This window comes from Pyrus communis, chromosome 1 (genome assembly GCF_963583255.1).
Source record: "Pyrus communis chromosome 1, drPyrComm1.1, whole genome shotgun sequence".
Classification (NCBI taxonomy): Eukaryota; Viridiplantae; Streptophyta; class Magnoliopsida; order Rosales; family Rosaceae; genus Pyrus; species Pyrus communis.
This window is the reverse complement of record NC_084803.1, coordinates 14,345,306-14,364,291: the sequence shown is the minus strand read 5'-3', so window position 1 is coordinate 14,364,291 and position 18,986 is coordinate 14,345,306. Positions and strand designations below refer to the sequence as shown.

At 40.5% G+C, this 18,986-nt stretch overlaps 2 protein-coding genes across 2 annotated transcripts; both read left to right on the top strand.

The window, feature by feature from the left end:
- Positions 1 to 880: 880 nt before the first annotated feature.
- On the top strand, positions 881 to 6,532 carry LOC137742518 (respiratory burst oxidase homolog protein E-like). The gene is made up of 14 exons (XM_068482409.1): positions 881 to 1,451; positions 1,588 to 1,747; positions 2,605 to 2,653; positions 2,737 to 2,850; positions 3,020 to 3,445; positions 3,615 to 3,998; positions 4,097 to 4,192; positions 4,282 to 4,397; positions 4,501 to 4,671; positions 4,763 to 4,922; positions 5,025 to 5,213; positions 5,317 to 5,445; positions 5,539 to 5,617; positions 5,734 to 6,532. Exons 1-14 carry the CDS (start codon positions 881 to 883, stop codon positions 5,841 to 5,843), a joined length of 2,754 nt encoding a protein of 917 aa, XP_068338510.1. The 3' UTR covers positions 5,844 to 6,532.
- A 1,474-nt stretch (positions 6,533 to 8,006) lies between these two features.
- On the top strand, positions 8,007 to 9,637 carry LOC137743958 (peroxiredoxin Q, chloroplastic-like). The gene is made up of 4 exons (XM_068483869.1): positions 8,007 to 8,340; positions 8,479 to 8,616; positions 8,837 to 8,926; positions 9,191 to 9,637. The coding sequence occupies exons 1-4, from the start codon at positions 8,140 to 8,142 to the stop codon at positions 9,407 to 9,409; spliced, it is 648 nt and encodes a 215-aa protein (XP_068339970.1). The 5' UTR covers positions 8,007 to 8,139; the 3' UTR covers positions 9,410 to 9,637.
- Positions 9,638 to 18,986: the final 9,349 nt, after the last annotated feature.

The window sequence follows — 18,986 nt, the reverse complement described above, 5'->3', positions numbered from 1 at the left end:
ATGTTCGTATTATGAGCATTGCTTGGAGTAACAGTATAACACATTTTTTTGTATCACGTGATGTTACAAAATGATGCATACAATCAGTACACATCACTCAACTTACTACATATGTTCTTCCTAGCATTAATCCGAAATTAGTTCTTCATGGTTCTCATTTCAATCACATAGCTAGTTGATGGTCGTAATGATACCATAAGGGCAAAATATATTACTCATACAAAATAACTCGATTGGTTTACGTAAAATACATGAAGAATTGAGTTTAATAAGTTTACTATATATGCATGCATGAGTATGATACAATGTATATGTAACAAAAGAATATAAAATACAAGTCTAAATTTACGACAACAACATTAGAGTTAAAATGTGAAACTCAAGAGTGTAGTTGGTAGAAAAAGATAAATTTTAGGGTTTTTGTCTTGGAGAAATATAAATATTTATCTATACAACATGTGCGTATGTACAATAATCATGTACAATTAGCCTAAACATTCCAATTAACGTAATCATTGTTTCTTCTTAAATTGTAGATGGTAAGCTTGGCGAGAAAAATATAGTACTGGGAAGTAATATATAGTACGTACCTTCTCCGTTCCCTTCAAAGATCATATAATTGTTATAAGTAAGTGGAAATCTATTGTTGTTGTGGGACAAATTTGCTTCTTGAGCAAAAACTCAACTATTCTTTAGAGAAAGAAAGAGAGTTAGAGAGAGAGGTAGCACGACTTGCGTTGAAATTGTGGGGGACGAATTGGTTGAGAGGTGCATGTCTTGTTTCTCTCTGTCTCTGTCTCTCTCTCTAGAACTAGAAAAATCCTCAGCATTTCAATTTTTCAAGCAAACAAAAAACCTCAAGACTTATAATAATTAAACAATGATGCCAACCGCGTCGTTTAGCTCGAAGCGGTCGACTTACAGCCACGGGTTTGAGTTACCGGGAAACTCCTCGCCGTCGTCGGTCGGCGGTGCAATGCTGCCGAAGTTTCTCAACGACCTCAACCAGGACTTGGTCGAAGTCACATTGGAGCTCGACGATGACGACGACGGCTCAATTGTCGTGTGCAGCGTCGCTCCCGCAAACGATGACTTGACGTCGTCGGAGGCCGCGGCGGCGAACGGGATTTTACGGAGGAGTCTTTCGGCGACGTCGAGGAGTATTCGGCGGACGTTCGGGTGGTTGAAATCGGCGTCTTCGAGGACGACGGCGTCGAACTCGGAGTCCGTGGCGGAGTTCACTCTGTCGGCTCGCGAGGCGAGGAGGATGAAGGCCAAGCTTCAACGGACGAGATCGAGCGCGCAGAGAGCTCTCAATGGGTTGAGATTCATCAGCAAGACGAATGCCGGAGGAAGTGACGCGGCGGAGCAGTGGCAGCAAGTGGAGGCGAGGTTCGAGTCGCTCGCCAAGGACGGCTTGCTCGCCAGTGCAGACTTCGGTGAATGTATAGGTATATTAAGAGTTTAATTAATTGATCTTAACTAAGTTTAATAAGTTAACATTGATTGACATTAATTTAATTTGTCTGTTTGGTTCCCGGGAAAATTGCGAGGGAAAAAGATTAATGATATTTTGTATAAATGAAGGGATGGGGGACTCGGAGGAGTTTGCGGTGGGGATATTTGATGCATTGGCGAGAAGGCGGCGGCAGAAGATAAGCAAAATTACGAAAGAGGAGCTTCGCGACTTTTGGTTGCAGATTTCCGACAACAGCTTCGACGCGCGCCTTCAAATCTTCTTTGACATGTGGGTTTCTCACTCTCATTTCTCTATTTTCTCAGCCGTTGATTAGGTTTCTCTGATTTTGCTTCGAACAAATCCACCGTCCAAACGGACAGAGTTCTAATTCTAAACTAGTGTCATACATCTTAAGGTGACTGAAACTTGAATACAAGGGGACATGCACCATGGCTAACAGACCTAACTTATGTTTGCTTTTTTCTTTTCTTTTGATATTTTTAGCTTTTATATTAGCGTGTTAGTGAAGGGTGCTAAAGTCAATGACATGCAGATGCTTGTCATTCCATGTATACATGAATTTCACATAATTTTATGGTAAAAAATTGTTAAGAGCTTACACGCAATTGATCGTAACAAAATTCATTATAATTGTATCAGTTAAGATTAACTCAACAAATCAAGTGATTGATTCTCAAAAGGGGGTTCACAAGTCACCCCCTTTTGGAAAGTTATTAATCTAATCGTCTTGGAGTGTTTGATTGTATTGTGTTTCGGCATTTTGCGTTTTGCAGTTGTGCATTGTGTTGGTGTGAGTTTTGTGTTTAGTTGACCAAAAAGAGAGAATTTTACCCACATAGGTTAAACTATGTTGTGTCTTTGTGTGTTCTATCTACTTCAACCTTTCCCATCTCAGTGCCTCTAAAATAAAAGTTAGGTAATTAAATGCTTTTTAAATGCGTGTAGCTTTTGCCTTCTGTTATTTGTGGAAATGTATTTTTTTGGTAAAAAAAAAAGAATAGAAAAATGGCTCATGGTTTTTGGTTGGATAGAAAAACAAGAAAGTTAGAGATCTGATCACTTTCTTTGGGTGTTTAGTTGGTCAAAAGTTGTTTTCTTATTAAATTTTCCGATTTAATTTTCAGGGCGGATAGCAATGACGATGGAAGAATCACAAGGGAAGGAGTTCGAGAGGTAAAAATTGTTCACTGCGGTAAAAGTAAAAAAAAATCCCATCAGTTTCTTATGGAGTTTCGTTTTGTTTTGTTCAATTACAGCTTATAATGCTCAGTGCTTCTGCAAACAAGCTATCTAAGCTGAAAGAACAAGCTGAAGATTATGCTTCATTAATAATGGAAGAGCTTGATCCCGAAAACTTCGGTTACATTGAGGTAAAATTAATACAACCTTCGAATAAAAGCTGTGACTATCACACCGTCACGTGATGTATTAATTCACTCATATTATAAACGTTGATAGTGTGACAATCACATTTAAAAGTTTCCTCGTCTTCGTGGGATTCTAAATCAGACAATTAATAATCTTTTACCATTTACTCAGTTTTGGCAATTGGAAGCATTGCTTCTACAAAGAGATGTGTACTTAAACTACAGCAGACCATTGAGCACAGCAAGTGTATCTCGGAGTCAGAACCTCAGTTCCTTGAAGCCCAAGAATCTGGTCCGGAGACTGAGCCGTTCACTTCAGTGTCTCATACTCGAGAACTGGCAGCGCGGTTGGATTCTACTGCTGTGGGTTGTTGCAATGGCTTCCCTTTTTGGCTGGAAATTCTACCAATACAGAAAAAATAGGGCTGCATTTCAGGTCATGCACTATTGCTTGCCAGTGGCCAAAGGGGCTGCAGAGACTCTCAAGCTTAACATGGCTCTCGTACTCCTACCGGTCTGTCGAAACACGCTGACATGGCTTCGATCCACAAGAGCTAGGTGCTTCATCCCTTTTGATGACAACATTAATTTCCACAAGGTATAAGCACTAATCTTCAGTACCTGGGGGATACTAAATAGACAATAAGTCATATTAAACTACAATTTAGTGCCATTTTTTTATCTATTTGTAGCCGGTTCTATGTGTTTTTTTTTCCTGAGACACAACAATTTGACATTTTGTTTGCATTGATCTTATTTTACCACAGATAATTGCATTTGCTATAGCAATTGGAATAATCATTCACGCCGGGAACCATCTGGCATGCGACTTTCCTCGCATAGTAAACTCATCGCCAGAAAAATTTGCACCGCTATCCTCAGATTTCCACAACAAAAAGCCCACCTATGAATTCCTACTCACCGGAACTGAAGGCACGACTGGAATTTTGATGGTGATTTTAATAGCCATCTCATTCACTCTAGCAGCACGTAGATTTCGGAGGAACATGGTGAGGCTTCCTGCTCCGTTCAACAAGTTGACTGGGTTTAATGCGTTCTGGTATTCTCATCATCTGCTAGGTCTTGTCTACATATTGCTGATCATACATGGAAGCTGCTTGTATTTAGCCCACAAGTGGTACGAGAAAACGGTAAGAAACTTGAACAATAACACAGGAAAATTACAAAGCAAATTTCATGTACTTATTAACTGATTGCATCAAGTAATAAATGTTTTCCTACTTAGCAGACATGGATGTACATCTTTGTTCCATTGTTGCTCTATGTGGCAGAACGCAGTCTGCGAACTTGTAGATCGAAGCATTATGCTGTTAAGATTTTCAAGGTAAGAAAAATTTACTCAAATCTGTTCATATTTTTTTTGTCGAGTGTTCATATACTTTTGCGATCGTTGATTTCTGACTGTGTTAACAGGTTTCGGTCCTACCCGGAAATGTGATTAGCTTAATCATGTCCAAACCACCTGGATTTAAGTACAAAAGTGGGCAGTACGTATTTCTACAATGCCCTACAATCTCCCCATTTGAATGGTGAGTCTGATTCTTCTACAACTTCGTCTATCATGAAACGTAAATTAGAAAAGCACCCGGACAACTATAAATACTAAACCTCTCGATCCTTTATTATTTACAGGCATCCATTTTCCATTACCTCAGCGCCAGGAGATGAGTACCTCAGCGTTCACATCCGAACAGTAGGAGACTGGACTCGAGAATTGAAGCGAGCCATAGCGGAGGAAGATGATTCATCCCCTGCAGTACATTCGGCAAGATTTGTTCAGATTCGAAATCTGGATCGGAGAGGGTATGAACACACCTAATCAATATTTCACCTTCCGAGATTTAGGTTCAGTATATGCATGGGATTATTAACGTTACATGCAACATCAATGCAGCCAACCCAGATTGTTTATCGACGGTCCATATGGGGCGCCAGCGCAGGACTCCCAGAGCTACGATGTCTTGCTCCTCGTGGGGCTTGGGATTGGAGCTACCCCTTTCATAAGCATTCTTCGAGATCTCCTCAACAGCACAAGAACAGCACAAGAACAGATGGTACAGTTCATAATATCCGACTCTTTGAGTACAAACTTTTCAGTGTTTCGATAGATTTTTCTATTCTGACGATTAAGTTAAAATGCATTGATCATGAACTAGGATTCAAATACAGAAACTAGTAGATCAGACGACGGCCAAAATAGTTTTACGTCTTCAAGTTTGACGCCCGGTGACAAGAAGAAATCGCAGAGGACTATGAATGCTCACTTCTATTGGGTTACCAGAGAGCTTGGCTCTTTTGAGTGGTTTAAAGGAGTCATGGATGAGGTTGCAGAAATGGATCACAAAGTAATGAATTAACTTCTTTACCACCCTACGTCATAAATTTCTTCGACCTTGATGATGTGCTACTGCTAAGTTACTAGTTTGTTAACCTTCTTTTTTGTTACAGGGTCAGATTGAACTACACAACTATCTTACGAGTGTCTACGAAGAAGGTGACGCTAGGTCGACCCTAATCACCATGGTCCAAGCTCTAAACCACGCCAAACATGGCGTCGACATCCTGTCTGGCACCCGAGTATGATCCTCATTGCCGTTTCAGTTGACACGTACGGTAGATTGTGTTCTTAAGAAGTTATTGACCTTTCAAACATTGAATTATGCATTGCAGGTAAGAACTCACTTCGCAAGACCGGATTGGAAAGAAGTGTTTACCAAGATAGCTTCCAAGCATCCGTATTCAACAGTAGGTAAAGATATTCTACCACAACCGAATTTTTATGTTAAAAACATAAACCCTAATCATGCATCTAGTAGAGCAACGAAACAAAGAACCGAGAGATTAAACGAATCAGCTCATTTGCAGGGGTATTCTACTGTGGGATGCCGATGTTGGCAAAGGAGCTGAAGGTGCTATCACATGAACTCAGTCACAAGACAACGACACGGTTTGAATTCCACAAGGAGTATTTCTAAAACTAGAAGACCACCATCGTCAAAGTACCAAGTAGCGATATTTTCTAATCATACGGAGTATCCGTAGAGAAAGATAAATATAAATGTATAAGGATAGTAGCTTGGAAAGATGTAAATGTAACTGTTTTTCATACATATCCAATATAATACAAAGTTTCAGTAAAACATGGGAAGAAAGATGAATTGCAGATTTATGTCCTGGTCATAGACAATGACGAAAATAAGAATCTACAATGACGAAACAAAATTCAAGCGAATATGCACCCAACGTATTGAAATTTCGATGGAAAAACAAGAAAATGACAAGAACCTAGCCTGGAGAGTATGAACAAGTATTCATGGCAGACAACACAAGCAAAAGAGATACCTTTCTGACTTGACATTCAGAATTCATCCGACTTATATCACATTGATCACGCAAGCGAGGCTAAATCAGCAGACGCAACAATTCCAAAGCACGGGAACAGAGGCGCTGCTGATAGTTAGCTTGTAAAAATTATCATTAACATAATAAAAAACGAAGGGTAACAATATATGTTGATCAGGTCAGAATCGTCGGAAGCAGTGTTAGTATAATCGCGGAAAGCTAATCAAAATTGCACCCTCTAGAGAAGACACCTATTGTTGGAGAATCATTCTTCTTTGGAGAACAACACATTAAATGGATCAGTATAATGCGATCCAGTTGCAATCAATCATCTCTGATCTTCTTGAGAAGTTTGGAAGCCCAACTTCGGACGCGTCGCTTCAGCGTATAACCAACAACAATTCCAGCAACAAAGCAAAGTGTACAAAGCTTTGAGCATGTCCACAGTGAAACCACCTGCCTGCAAGTAGACATAAGAACAAACTCATGCCTGAGCAATGCATCAACCTCAACTCTTTAAAAAATACGCAAAAATAGATTACGGAAAATCATTGAAAGCTAAACCCCACAAAACCCAATCCTCTAGAACCCTGAACCAAACGCTACCCAATTTACAGAGTACCATTAAAATATCTGAAACTTTTAGAGGTACCTGGCGGGTCTGTTGAGCACAATACGAGACTGATCCGAGGAAGACAGAGCGGCGGCGAGACCTTCAGTCCCACGGTGAGGGTCGAAGGAAGCCGAAGCGGAGCCCAATTTTGGGTGGTCTTTTGGGATTTTTCCAATCAATTTCTGCAGAACCTCCATAATTCGAATGCTTCGAGAGAAAACGCAGAGAACCCAACCCAGGACGCTTTATCCTGTTCACAATTCAGAAACCCAATTAGGAATTCCAATCTTAAGAGATAAGTACTGAGAATTTAGGGGTTTAGGGTTCATTACCGTTTTCGATTCGTACCGAGCACGCTTTCTACTCTTCAAAGATCCCAAGTTTATTACAGTGGAGTTTTTCTCCCCCTAAATTTTCGTGAAATCACAAAGATTTATATTTGAGTTTATTTCTTTCCTCTGTTTGGGCCAGACAGTTGGGCTTCGACCGAAAAAAGTCACTTGGTCTTGTATCACGTATATTGCTAACCGGAGAAGGCTGAGGATCAAGTCGGAGAAACAATCCAATCATCAACAATCACGTCATATAGTTTACAAAATATAATTTAAATTGATGGTCTCTCTAGAATTATTCTGTGAAAATTATGTGATGAAACATATAGCATGGGAATTACTTGATTAGGGGCAACAGAATCACTTAATGTGACGAAGCCACATACTTGTTGCAGGAGGAGGATCACCCAACAAGTAAACACATGTCCCATAGTTAATGACAATTTAATGTCTGCTAGACATTAAAAAAAAAAAACAAAAAAAACAAATAACAAAAAACAAAAAACTTGTCATAATTTATCATGCTAAATTCAGTAATAAATACATATAATGTAGATGTAGTTCATCACTAAAATTTGATTTACAAACTTTGTGGGATGGCCATTTAGTACTGCGGTCTAGTGATTTTTCTCTTCACTTATAAGTGAGACTTAAGTTCAAATATGATGAATGAAAAAATTGATACAAATTTATTCTCTCACCCTTTAATGTAAAAACATTATTGTCTAAAAAAAATAATTTATAAGGTGAACTTTGTACCAATAAAAAAAATACTCCCATAGAAAAGGTAGTAAAATACTGAAAAACTTACTAACACAAGGTTGGGGTCAGCAATCGTCCACAAAAGCCAGTCTATCCCCATCTTCTCCCCAACACCCAACACTCCTTCCCTTATCTTCCTCCACCAATTGTGAAAAAACCACCAGAGAAACAGAGAAACTAAGGAGGACACTTCATATTTCTCTCTGGTTCCAATCCAATCCAATGGCCTCCCTCTCTGTTCCCAAGCACCCAGCCTTCCCCTCTCTACTTCCCACCCAAACTCCCAAACACCACCCATCTTCTCAAACCCTCCCAATTGTCTCCAGCGCTTCACATTCCCAGTTCTATGGCCTCAAGTTCTCCACTTCTTCCACTCTGCCAATCCCTTCATCTTCCTCTGGCAAGATGTTCATTTCTGCTAAGGTACATTTCGCTTATACATGTTGTGTTTCGTATTAATGGGTGCATGGATAAACGCTCTTAATCATTTGAGCTATGAGTCCCTTACGACGGCTACATTTTTTTTTATTGATTGGTTATGGTTGGTTGGTTTGTGGACAGGTGGACAAGGGTAAGGTTCCTCCAGCCTTCACATTGAAAGATCAGGATGGAAAGACAGTGAGCCTCTCCAAGTTCAAGGGAAAGCCTGTGGTTCTATATTTCTACCCTGCTGATGAGACCCCTGGCTGCACTAAACAGGTTTGAATTAACCACATTGTTTAGCATGTTCTAATTCCACTTAATTTGAAGTTTGTTTATGCTTAATATGCTTATCCTGGATTAGTTTTGGCCAATGACTTCTGCTATCTGTCCGGTAAATTTTCGATTGTTATGATATGACATATGCATTGGAGCTGATAATGCTAGATAGATTGTGCCTTTAGTTAATGCAGACACTGACAATTTGATACTCCTCTAGGCTTGTGCTTTCAGAGATTCGTATGAGAAGTTTAAAAAGGCCGGTGCCCAGGTTGTCGGGATTAGTGGTGATGACCCCTCATCACACAAGGTAATGTGAAAGTTTTGTGTGTTTATATCATGTAGTGTCATCACATTAAGGCTTAGTATATGTTGCTTTCAAAAGAGTTTTTTGGTAATTATGCACAATGATTCTTCAACAGATGTAAGGATAAATTTGTTGGTTTTTTGAATTAATTGAAAATGTAAGCTACTAATACGTGAGCCAACAATTATAATTTGCGCGCGTTAGTTTTGTATGCATAAGCATTACGAATCAATGCTCGAAGTTGATTACAATTGAAAATGTTTGTAGGCTTTTGCAAAGAAGTACAAACTTCCATTCACATTACTAAGCGATGAGGGCAACAAGGTGAGGAAAGGATGGGGAGTGCCGTCGGATCTGTTTGGGACATTGCCCGGGAGGCAGACATATGTTCTGGACAAGAATGGGGTGGTTCAACTCATCTACAACAATCAGTTCCAACCAGAGAAGCATATCGACGAAACTCTCAAACTACTTCAAAGCCTCTAAATTAATTCTCATCTTTTTAGCTGCTTGTGTTTCCATCCCTATGTCCATTATATCTCCACAAAACAGGGTTAGCAAGTACTTGTTTTTGTATAATCCAATCTAGTTATAACTAATGGCAACTATGCCCTATAAGGCAAACTACTGTGATATTTGGTAGCAATGAAGTGAGATGTTATTTGTAAATTAACTGTGGAAAATTTGAATTGGTATTTTATATCTACTAACGAGATTACAAAAACTGAAGATCGAACACGGATGACAATAATCTGGTTCTAATTTGTGTATAATAGTCCTTTGAAATTTTTTAAATGTTACTATTGTTGTAGGCCTATTTGATTGAGCGATCTAGGATTAGAGAGAGAGGGGTGAGGCAAGCTTTAGGGAGAAGAGAGATTGATTTAATTGTGAGATGTGTTTGATTCACCCCATTGTGCCTTTATTTATAGTAGTAGAAAGGGTAAAATCTTTCCCTTTAGGATTACAACATTTAATAGGTAATCTAATCCTAATAGGAATACATAATACATTCCCAGATTCCCTAGGATTTACACAATCACATTCCTATTCTAAATATGACTGCAACACTCCCCCTTGAGTGTGTAAATACTCAACAAACCATCACATCAGATCTTCAGCAGATAAGGTAGAATAGTTGATGAAGTCATCAGCACAACGGATGATTGCGAGTCTCAAATTTATTTTGAAGTATGCATTTGTAAAAACTCACAAAAACCTTGCTATGGTAAATCCCAAGGAATGGGGAAAACCCATAGACTAAGGAGAAAAGTAAGAAAATATGCATAATGTCAAAAACACTCGTCAAACTGGACGAAGGTAGTGAACTCAACGGAGTATGATCATCCCGGGATGGGTGCCTTATTAAAACCTAGTTAGGTAGCAAAAACCCAGTGGGAAAAACGCTCCTAATTGTAGGAAAAAAAGAGTACATTAAGATCATGTGAGTATGCTTTAAGATACTCCCCCTGAGTTAGACATAACTTTTAAATAAGGGAACTACAAGCGATTCAACTCAGATAATTTATGCATATCAATTCCTTGGACAAGCTTCTGAAATGTAGACTTGGGCAATGACTTGGTAAAGAGATCGGCCAAGTTGTCCTAGGAACGGATTTGCTTAACTTCAATGTTTTGATGTTACTGCTGTTGGTGTGAGTAATAGAACTTCGGCATTATGTGCTTATGTTGTCTCCCTTAATGTATCCCTTCTTCAATTGCTCGATACATGTTGCATTGTCTTCAAAGATCATCGTAGGAAGGTCAACGACTGATGTAAGGCTACTAGTGCTTCGAATATGTTCCATAACTTCTCTCAGCCAAAAGCATCACGCACATGCAGGGCGAGAATCTCAGCATGGTTAGACGAAGTCATAACTAGCGTTTACTTGGTAGACCTCCAAGATATAGCGATGTCTCTAACAGTAAAGACATAACCCATTTGAGAACGTGCTATATGCGGGTCAGACAGATATCCAGCATCTGCGTAACCAACAAGGCAATAATCAATCCGAGTACCATAGAGGGCGGCAACACTCGGAGATTTGCTGGTATAGAACAAACCCAAATCCGTAGTACCTTTGAGGTAGTGGAAAATGTCTTTAACACCATTCCAGTGTCTGTGTGCGGGTGCATTGCTGTATCTAGTCAATAGATTCACAGCGAAAGAGATGTCGAGTCTAGTACACTGAGCCAAGTACAATAAAGCCCCAATTGCACTTAGGTAAAGAACTTCAGGTTCCAAAATATTTTCCTCATCCTCATTTGGAAGGAAGGGATCTCGTTTAGAATCTAGAGTCCGAACGACCATGGGTGTACTTGAAGGCTTCGCTTTATCCTCATTAAAACGACGCAACACTTTTTGGGTGTAGTTCAATTGATGTACCAGGATTCCATCTGAACAATGCTCGATCTTCAGGCCGAAACAGTATTGCGTTTTCCCAAGATCCTTCATCTCAAATTCTAATTTCAGGTGTGTAACAATTTCCTCAAGCTATGTGGAAGTCCTAATGAGGTTCATGTCATCAACATAAACTGCAACGATTGCAAATCTGGAATGTGACTTCTTTATGAACACGCATGGACATAGTTCATTGTTCACATAACCCTGACTTGTCAAATATTCACTCAGACGATTATACCACATCCGCCCGGATTATTTCAATTCGTAGAGTGACCTCCTCAACCTAATTGATAGAGTGTTCTGTGGTATAGAATTATTTGAACCAGTCAATGGAAGTCATTCTGGAACTTTCATGTAGATTTAGTTTTTCAGAAATTACCACGTCTATAAGCTGCATATTTAGTTTTTCAGAAATTACCAAACTGATTGGGTAGCGGAACGTTATAACGTCCATTATGGGGGAATATGTCTCCTCGTAATCAATCCCTGGGCGTTGGGAGAAGCCTTGCACTACAAGGCGTGCTTTGTATCGCACTATTTTATTCTTCTCATTATGTTTCCTCACGAAAACCCACTTGTAACCAAACGACTTCACGTGTAGTGGTGTAGGAACAATAGGTCCAAACATTTTACGTTTCGCGAGTAAATCGAGTTCTACTTGGATTGCTTCTTTCCAGTTTGACCAATCGGTTTTACGTCGGCACTCATCGACGGAACGTGGTTCAATGTCATCGCTAAGCATGATGTTAGTAGCTACTGAGTATGAGAATGCATCGTCGACGATCATCTCATTCCTATTCCAAACCTCATCCAATACTGTGTAATGGACCGAAATCTCGCGATTCTCGGGAGGCCGACATGTTTCATCTGAAGCATCACCGTAATCTAGAATAACCTCATACGTTGGAACGGATGAGTGAGCGATGGTCAGATTCAAACTAGGGTCACTAGTTGGTGCCATTTTCTTTTTCCGGGGTTATGAATCCTTTGAACCAGGGGGTCTGCCACGCTTCAGGGTCAGAGCACATGATTGGTTAGCCGCCAATGTACCTTGCCGCGTGGAAGGTTCAGCCTCCCCACCTTCGAGGATGGTCCAGCCTTCCCAGATGGGCAGTTGACGTACGCGGGGTACATTTATCCTTGCAGGTGTGTTTGCAGCGGGTATGCGTGATATTGTCACCTTTACTAGATCATTAAAAGCATCCGACATGCTTTGAGCAATGCTCTGAAGATCTATAATTCGTCGCACCTCAGTTTCAGACTGGGCAATGCGGGGATCTAAATGAGACATAGTGGGAGCATACCACGACAATTCGCGGCATTCTACGGGAACGTTAGCATGCTTATTTCCCCCTAACGACAGGAAGACTGTCTCATCAAAGTGATAATCCGCAAAACGTGCCTTAAGGAGATCTCATGTCAAGGGTTCTAAGACCATCTCCAATGGTAACCTAAAACCTAAAAATATTTAGCCCAGAAAATTTAGGTTTTAGCCCAAAAACAGCTTTTCTACTCCAACCCTTCTGGCCTAAAATTTTAGCCCCAGATTATCAAATAATGAATTAAGGCTTTTTTTTTTTTTTAAATTAACTTTAAAAAAAAAAAAATTATGTAGACTATCCTAAATTAATTTTATGAACATTTTAACCTAAAAATATTTAAATTCCGATAAATTTTGAAAAATCACTAAATCAATACATGAAAATCAAGATAAACCACATAAACTTAATACCAATGACATTTAATAAACCACATAAACTTAAAAAATAAAAAAGACAACTAATAAACCATATAAACTTAATACAATCGAAAACTCATAGACTACATAAACTTAATAATGATATCCACTATCTTGACTTGGTGATGGACTTGGGTGATAGTCTTGAGATGAATCATCATCTTGAAATATACTTCTTGTGGCATTCCTTCGTAAAATTTCCTTTTGCTTACCACATAAGTATCTCTTCCTCTCTGGAGTGTATTTGTCGAGGTCCTCCATTATCAAATGAGTTTCGTACCTTTCTTGCTCCCTATCCTCTTCTTCCTTCATGGCCAAAAGCATTTGGGCCGATTCTTCTTGGCGACGACACTGGTTTTCGTTCATTATTGCCATTTCGCTAGCAAATTGTGCACGTGTCGGATCTTGGGACTTCCCTTTTCTCTTTGCTTCCTTTTGCTTATCTCTACCCGGGGGCCTTGCAAAATAAGAAGTTGGGGTCATTTGTTCGACACCTTCATTGTCGGCAAAATTCACACCTTCATTGACATCATTTGGGGGTGGGGCTTCATTATGAAATAATCTTCCACATTGTTGGTTCGCATCGGTTCCCCACCTCGGACAATCCTTGAGGATATTCCAAGCATGATGCAACTTAAAAGCTTGATTTTTTGGTGTAGTTCTTGTCTTGTAAATTGCCATTGCTTTGTCACCCTATGCAACAAATACATAAAAACAATTAGTTGCAAAATACTATTATGTACATGATAACTAAAATATCAACAAATAAACTCACAATTTCTGAGGCGCCCCTTCCACTAGGCATGTCAACCATGACTCTCTCCAAGCTTCCTTTCCACAAAGTGCACGCTTTGTTGATAATCTTCCACCGATCATAAACATCACCAACTTCCCTTCGACCGGCGTTGGAGTTTTCATGGAACTTATCAACGATTTTACCCCATAAAACCTTTCTATTTTGATTGGTGCCGACGGCACCATCTTCGCTAATCGAAATCCATGCCAAACATAAAGCAATATCTTCGTCAAAGGTCCAATTACGACCTCTAACATGCTCTTTTGCCATCTTGAAAATTCTGGAAATGAGAATAAATGGTATAAAGAAAAATTGGAAGAATTGTAGGAGAAAAGTGAGTTTTGTGTGGATGTTTGAACAAATACATAGGTATTTATAGAGTTTTTGGTTGAATTTTAAGTTAAATAATTTTTTAAAATTATTCTAGTCGTTGGATTTAAATTTGGACTGTTAGATCTTTTTTTTTACCGTTATATTTAATTATATTTGATCTAAGTCGTTGGATTCAATAAATACATAAATATAAAACTAAAAAAAAAAAAAAAAAAATTTGAACCTGGACTATTGGATTAACCAATGGCCCAGTTAAACGTGACTGTTGGATCATAAAAAGTAGCCGTTGGGCTGCTTTTTGGAATGATTGCTGAGGGAACACCCCCATGTGGGGTTGTCGGCTAGGTTGAAATGCCTCGCGCGTGCAGCGCATGGGCGAGTCGGGGAAAGGGAACTGGGCTTCACAGCCCGTGTTTCACTCACAACAGGTAGGGCCCATAATGACTTTTGGCCTAAAAACGGGCTGGTATTTGGCCTTCTTTTAAGTTTTGGGTTTTAGGTTTTGTTTAGCACATGGGTTAGAGTGGGTTTTTAAGGGGGGGGGGGAGGGGAATTTTAGGTTATAAGCCATTGTTGGAGTTGGTCTAAGTATCGAACAATTGATGGCGAATCATAACCGACATAGATTCCCATTTTTCTCTAAGGATCCATTTTGGTACGTAATGGCGGCGCTATTAGCACATAAATGGTGCACATAAACACCCGTAAATGCGAGACGTCAGGCTCGTATCCAGTGACCAACTGTAACGGTGAATGTGGTTGGGTAGCAGTAGGCCTCAGGCGGACCAACATAGTCGCGTGCAATATTGCATAGCCCCAGGCAGATATCGGCAGTTTGGTTCTCATAACCAAAGTCCAAGCTATCATTTCAAGGCGCTTTATGAAAGCTTCTGCCAGGCCGTCTTGGGTTTGAACATGGGGCACATGATGTTCCACATCAATCTTTACTGACATGCAATAATCGTCAAAAGTCTGTGACGTAAACTCTCCCGCGTTATCCAGTCGAATAGACTTAATCGTATAATCAGGGTGGTGAGCCCTTAGCTTAATGATTTGAGCTAGGAGTTTAGCAAACGTGGCGTTGTGTGTAGACAACAAGCAAACATGTGACCATCTTGTCGATGCATCAACCAACACCATAAAATATTTAAATGGTCCGCAGGTTGGTTGGATAGGTCCACAAATGTCCCATTGAATCCTCTGAAGAAATTTAGGGGGGTCGTGAATAATCTTTGTATGGGAGGGTTGAATATTCAACTTCCCTAAAGAATACACTTTGCATGGTGGAACTCCAACATAGGGATGTAACTTATGCCCGTGAGAAGATTTGAGGATACGAAGCATCATGTCACGTCCAGGATGTCCCAAACGGTCATGCCAAAGCAATAAAGTGTCCTGGAACTCAGGCATAGGGCCGACCACACTGTGGGCTTCTATGCCGCGAATGGTGGTGATGTACAACCCACTCGGCAAGCATTCCAACTTCTCGTGAATATGCTTCTGGCCATATTCGTATGAAGTGATACAAAGAAATTTAGAACCATGATCTTCAATGGTTTCAAGATGATATTTATTATCTCCAATATCTTTAAAACTCAGCAACGTTCTTCTGGACCTGGAGAATAGAGTGCCTCATTAATGGTCAGAATTGTACCATTAGACAACATGATACGTGCCTTTCCGTATCCTTCAATCAGGTTGGATGGTCCTGAGAGAGTTGTCAAATGAGCTTTCTTGGGTATTAAGTTAGTAAAATAATGTCGTTCACGCAAGATGGTGTGCGTGGTTGCACTATCTGCCAGACAACTAACTTCCTCACTAGACACACCTAGACATAAATTGATTGAATTGGTCACATGCAAAAATATAAGTCCATTCATTCAATTAAGCAATTCGAGAGAATAATATCCATTCAAATAACAATCCATAATTCAAAAAAAACCAAAACCAAACAAATTATTCCACATACTTACCCTAAAAACATGTCTAATTTATTCATCCATAGCCGCTAATGCCTCCTGAAAGTCCGATATCTCCATGGATATAGTTGCATCTTCCAGATGATCCACATGTACAAAGTTAGACTCACGATAAGAATGATACTTAGCATTAGCCTCAGGGGAAGCTCAGCATACACGTGACCAATGATCCTTGGATCCACAGCGATAACATATGTATAGTTCAGTAGAAGCAGCCTGAGTAGGAACTTTGCCCTTGTTCTTAAAGTTTGGGACCTTAGGGGCGGGTGGTGGACGTTACTGGGCCATATTTCTTCTCTTAGGTGCAGCACTTTGTTGACCCAACGCTGATCGTTAACCCAGTCAACGGTCAACGGGTCAGGGTCGCGGGTCAACGGGTCAAGGTCACGGGTTTGGGCTTTAGGGTTTTGGGGTTAGGGTAATTGGGTTAGGTTTTAGGTAGGTTGGGTTTGGGTTAGAAGGAAAATGGGTTTGGGTTTGAAACCTCATGGCCCAAAGGCCTAATTAAAAGGGTAATGGGTTTGGGCTTGGCAGGAAAGGCCCAAAGGCCTTGGGTTTGGGTGGTTCGCCGGATTCCAAGGAGGGAGAAGGCTGGATTTCGGCCGGAGAATTCCCAAGCTCTGATGGAGCTCAAAACTCAACCAAAACATGTCATTCAATATACCAAATTGAAGCCCCTAAGGTAAGGAATCTAAATATACCCTTGGTTCCCGTCATCGTGGTCGGAGTTGGCCGGAAACAGCCTGGAAGCCACGGGTGTCCGCCGGAAACTGGGTAAGATTCAAATGAGTGTAACTTCTTCAATACTCAATGAAATTGGGTGAAACAAAAAGGAAAGTTGTAGTACTCAGCGAGACAAAAAGATTGATACCTTACACGCCGGCTAACTCACCGTGGTTTGACCGAAAATTGCCTCGAAAGGGGCGGTGTTCGCCGGAAAACTGGGAAATGTCTCTGAGGTGGTTTCTTCGTGGTTTGACGTCCAAAACACAACCACGGGGTTAGAAAAGAGCTATAGGTGTGGGCATAGGTGTGTGTGTGTGTGTGTGTGTTCTTGTCGGAGGAAAGAGCACCGAGAGGGGGGATAGAGAAATCACAAAGGAGAGAGAGAAGAGAGAAGAGAGACTTTTTCAAAAAAAAAAAAAAAAAAAAAAAAGAAAAGGGAAAGGGAACCGGGGGACAAAACAGGGGGTGGGCCCCTTGGGCTCACCAATTAAGACTCAAAAACAATTTTAAAAAGGAAGGTATCCCCCAAACTTAGTGAAAATACAAAAATACCCATTTTCTTACGTAAATCCCGGGACGGGTTGTTACAAAAACAGAGATCAAATCCAAAAACTTGGTGAATTTCTATGCCCGATATTGTTGCTGCAGGACAATATTAGTGGCATGGAAGGTCAAATAGGTCTTCTCCAGGAGATCTGATTCGGTTAGTTCTACTTTGAAGAATTTCAACAAAGAACGGATCCTACAAACTTCAGAGTTGTATTCATTCACGGACTTAAAGTCTTGGAAATGAAGATGCTGCCAGTCGTGTCTTGCTTCATGCAAGTATATGTCTTTCTGGTAATCGAAACGATCGGCCAGAGCAAGCCAGAGGGTACGTGGGTCTTCCTTAGCAAGATACTCAGTCTGCAGTGCATCATGGATGTGTCTTCGAAAGAAGATCATTGCAGTAGCCTGCTGAGCTTCGTCAACAGGTTTGTCGGCGATAGGTGCCTCGATGGTGGCTTTAATACCCTTTTGCAGCGAGATGGAACTTCACGTCTTCAACCCACTTCAGATAGTTTCTTCTAGAGACTTCTAGAGCGGAGAAATCGAGCTTGTTTAAGTTCGACATGTCCCTAAAACGGAGGGAGAAAACGTGATTAGTCATATGGTAAGCCATCATAGACATATATCGTAAAACATACAGGTTCTATAGACATGTAGTGGTATCATTTATGCATGAAAACTATGAGTTTCATGTGGTATGTTTTGAATGAAAACTTCAGGTTTCAAAGGCACTAAATTTGAAACTATAGGTTCAATTTAGTTTTATGAACGATTAGTTCATAATGAGAGGTTCCTGCAAGAAACATAGAATGCAATATAAAGTGTAGTGGATTTGAGTCGTCTTCGGGAACTCAAGTGTGAGAGCTCGGTACTACGAAAGTATGTGACGCTTCAAAGTATAAAAATAAATGATTGAATCATTAATGTCCAAAAGTGATCTTTAGGTTAATAATTTTGGATTCATTATCAGATTAATGGACTGTAGGTCACTTTTAATTAATTCAATAAATTGGGCTATACAAGGTCGATTGTAGAATCTAAATAATATGAAAATAATATTATTGGATCGAAACTAGAGCCCCAAAAATAATTTGGGCTTAGTGTCGTGGGTAATAGGGCACGGGTTGGGTGCCTTAAATATAAGGTGAGGCCCAAAAAAAGGACCTTGGGGTGGTCTGCAGGCCACGATGAAGGGAGGAAACCCCAGCCGCAAGCTGGGTTTTGAAATTGGACTGTGATGGGGGCATGGAAACAAGCCCAGCACACACTGGCTTGTGGGCAAGCACGCGGGAAGGCTCAACGAAGGCTGGGACCTGGGTCTTGGGCATGGGAAGCTAAGCCCAGCGCATGGGCTAGCTGCTGATGATGCAGGCCGTGAGAAAGGGGGCCCAGCAAGCTAGGCTTGAAGGCTGTGGACCAGAAACTAGGGCTGCATGCCCATTGTTATGGAGCAGCAAGCCCTACAGGGGCTGCACAGGTAGTCCAAGGGCATCAGGGTGATGCCATCCCATGGTGAGACCAAAAACATACCCAATTTT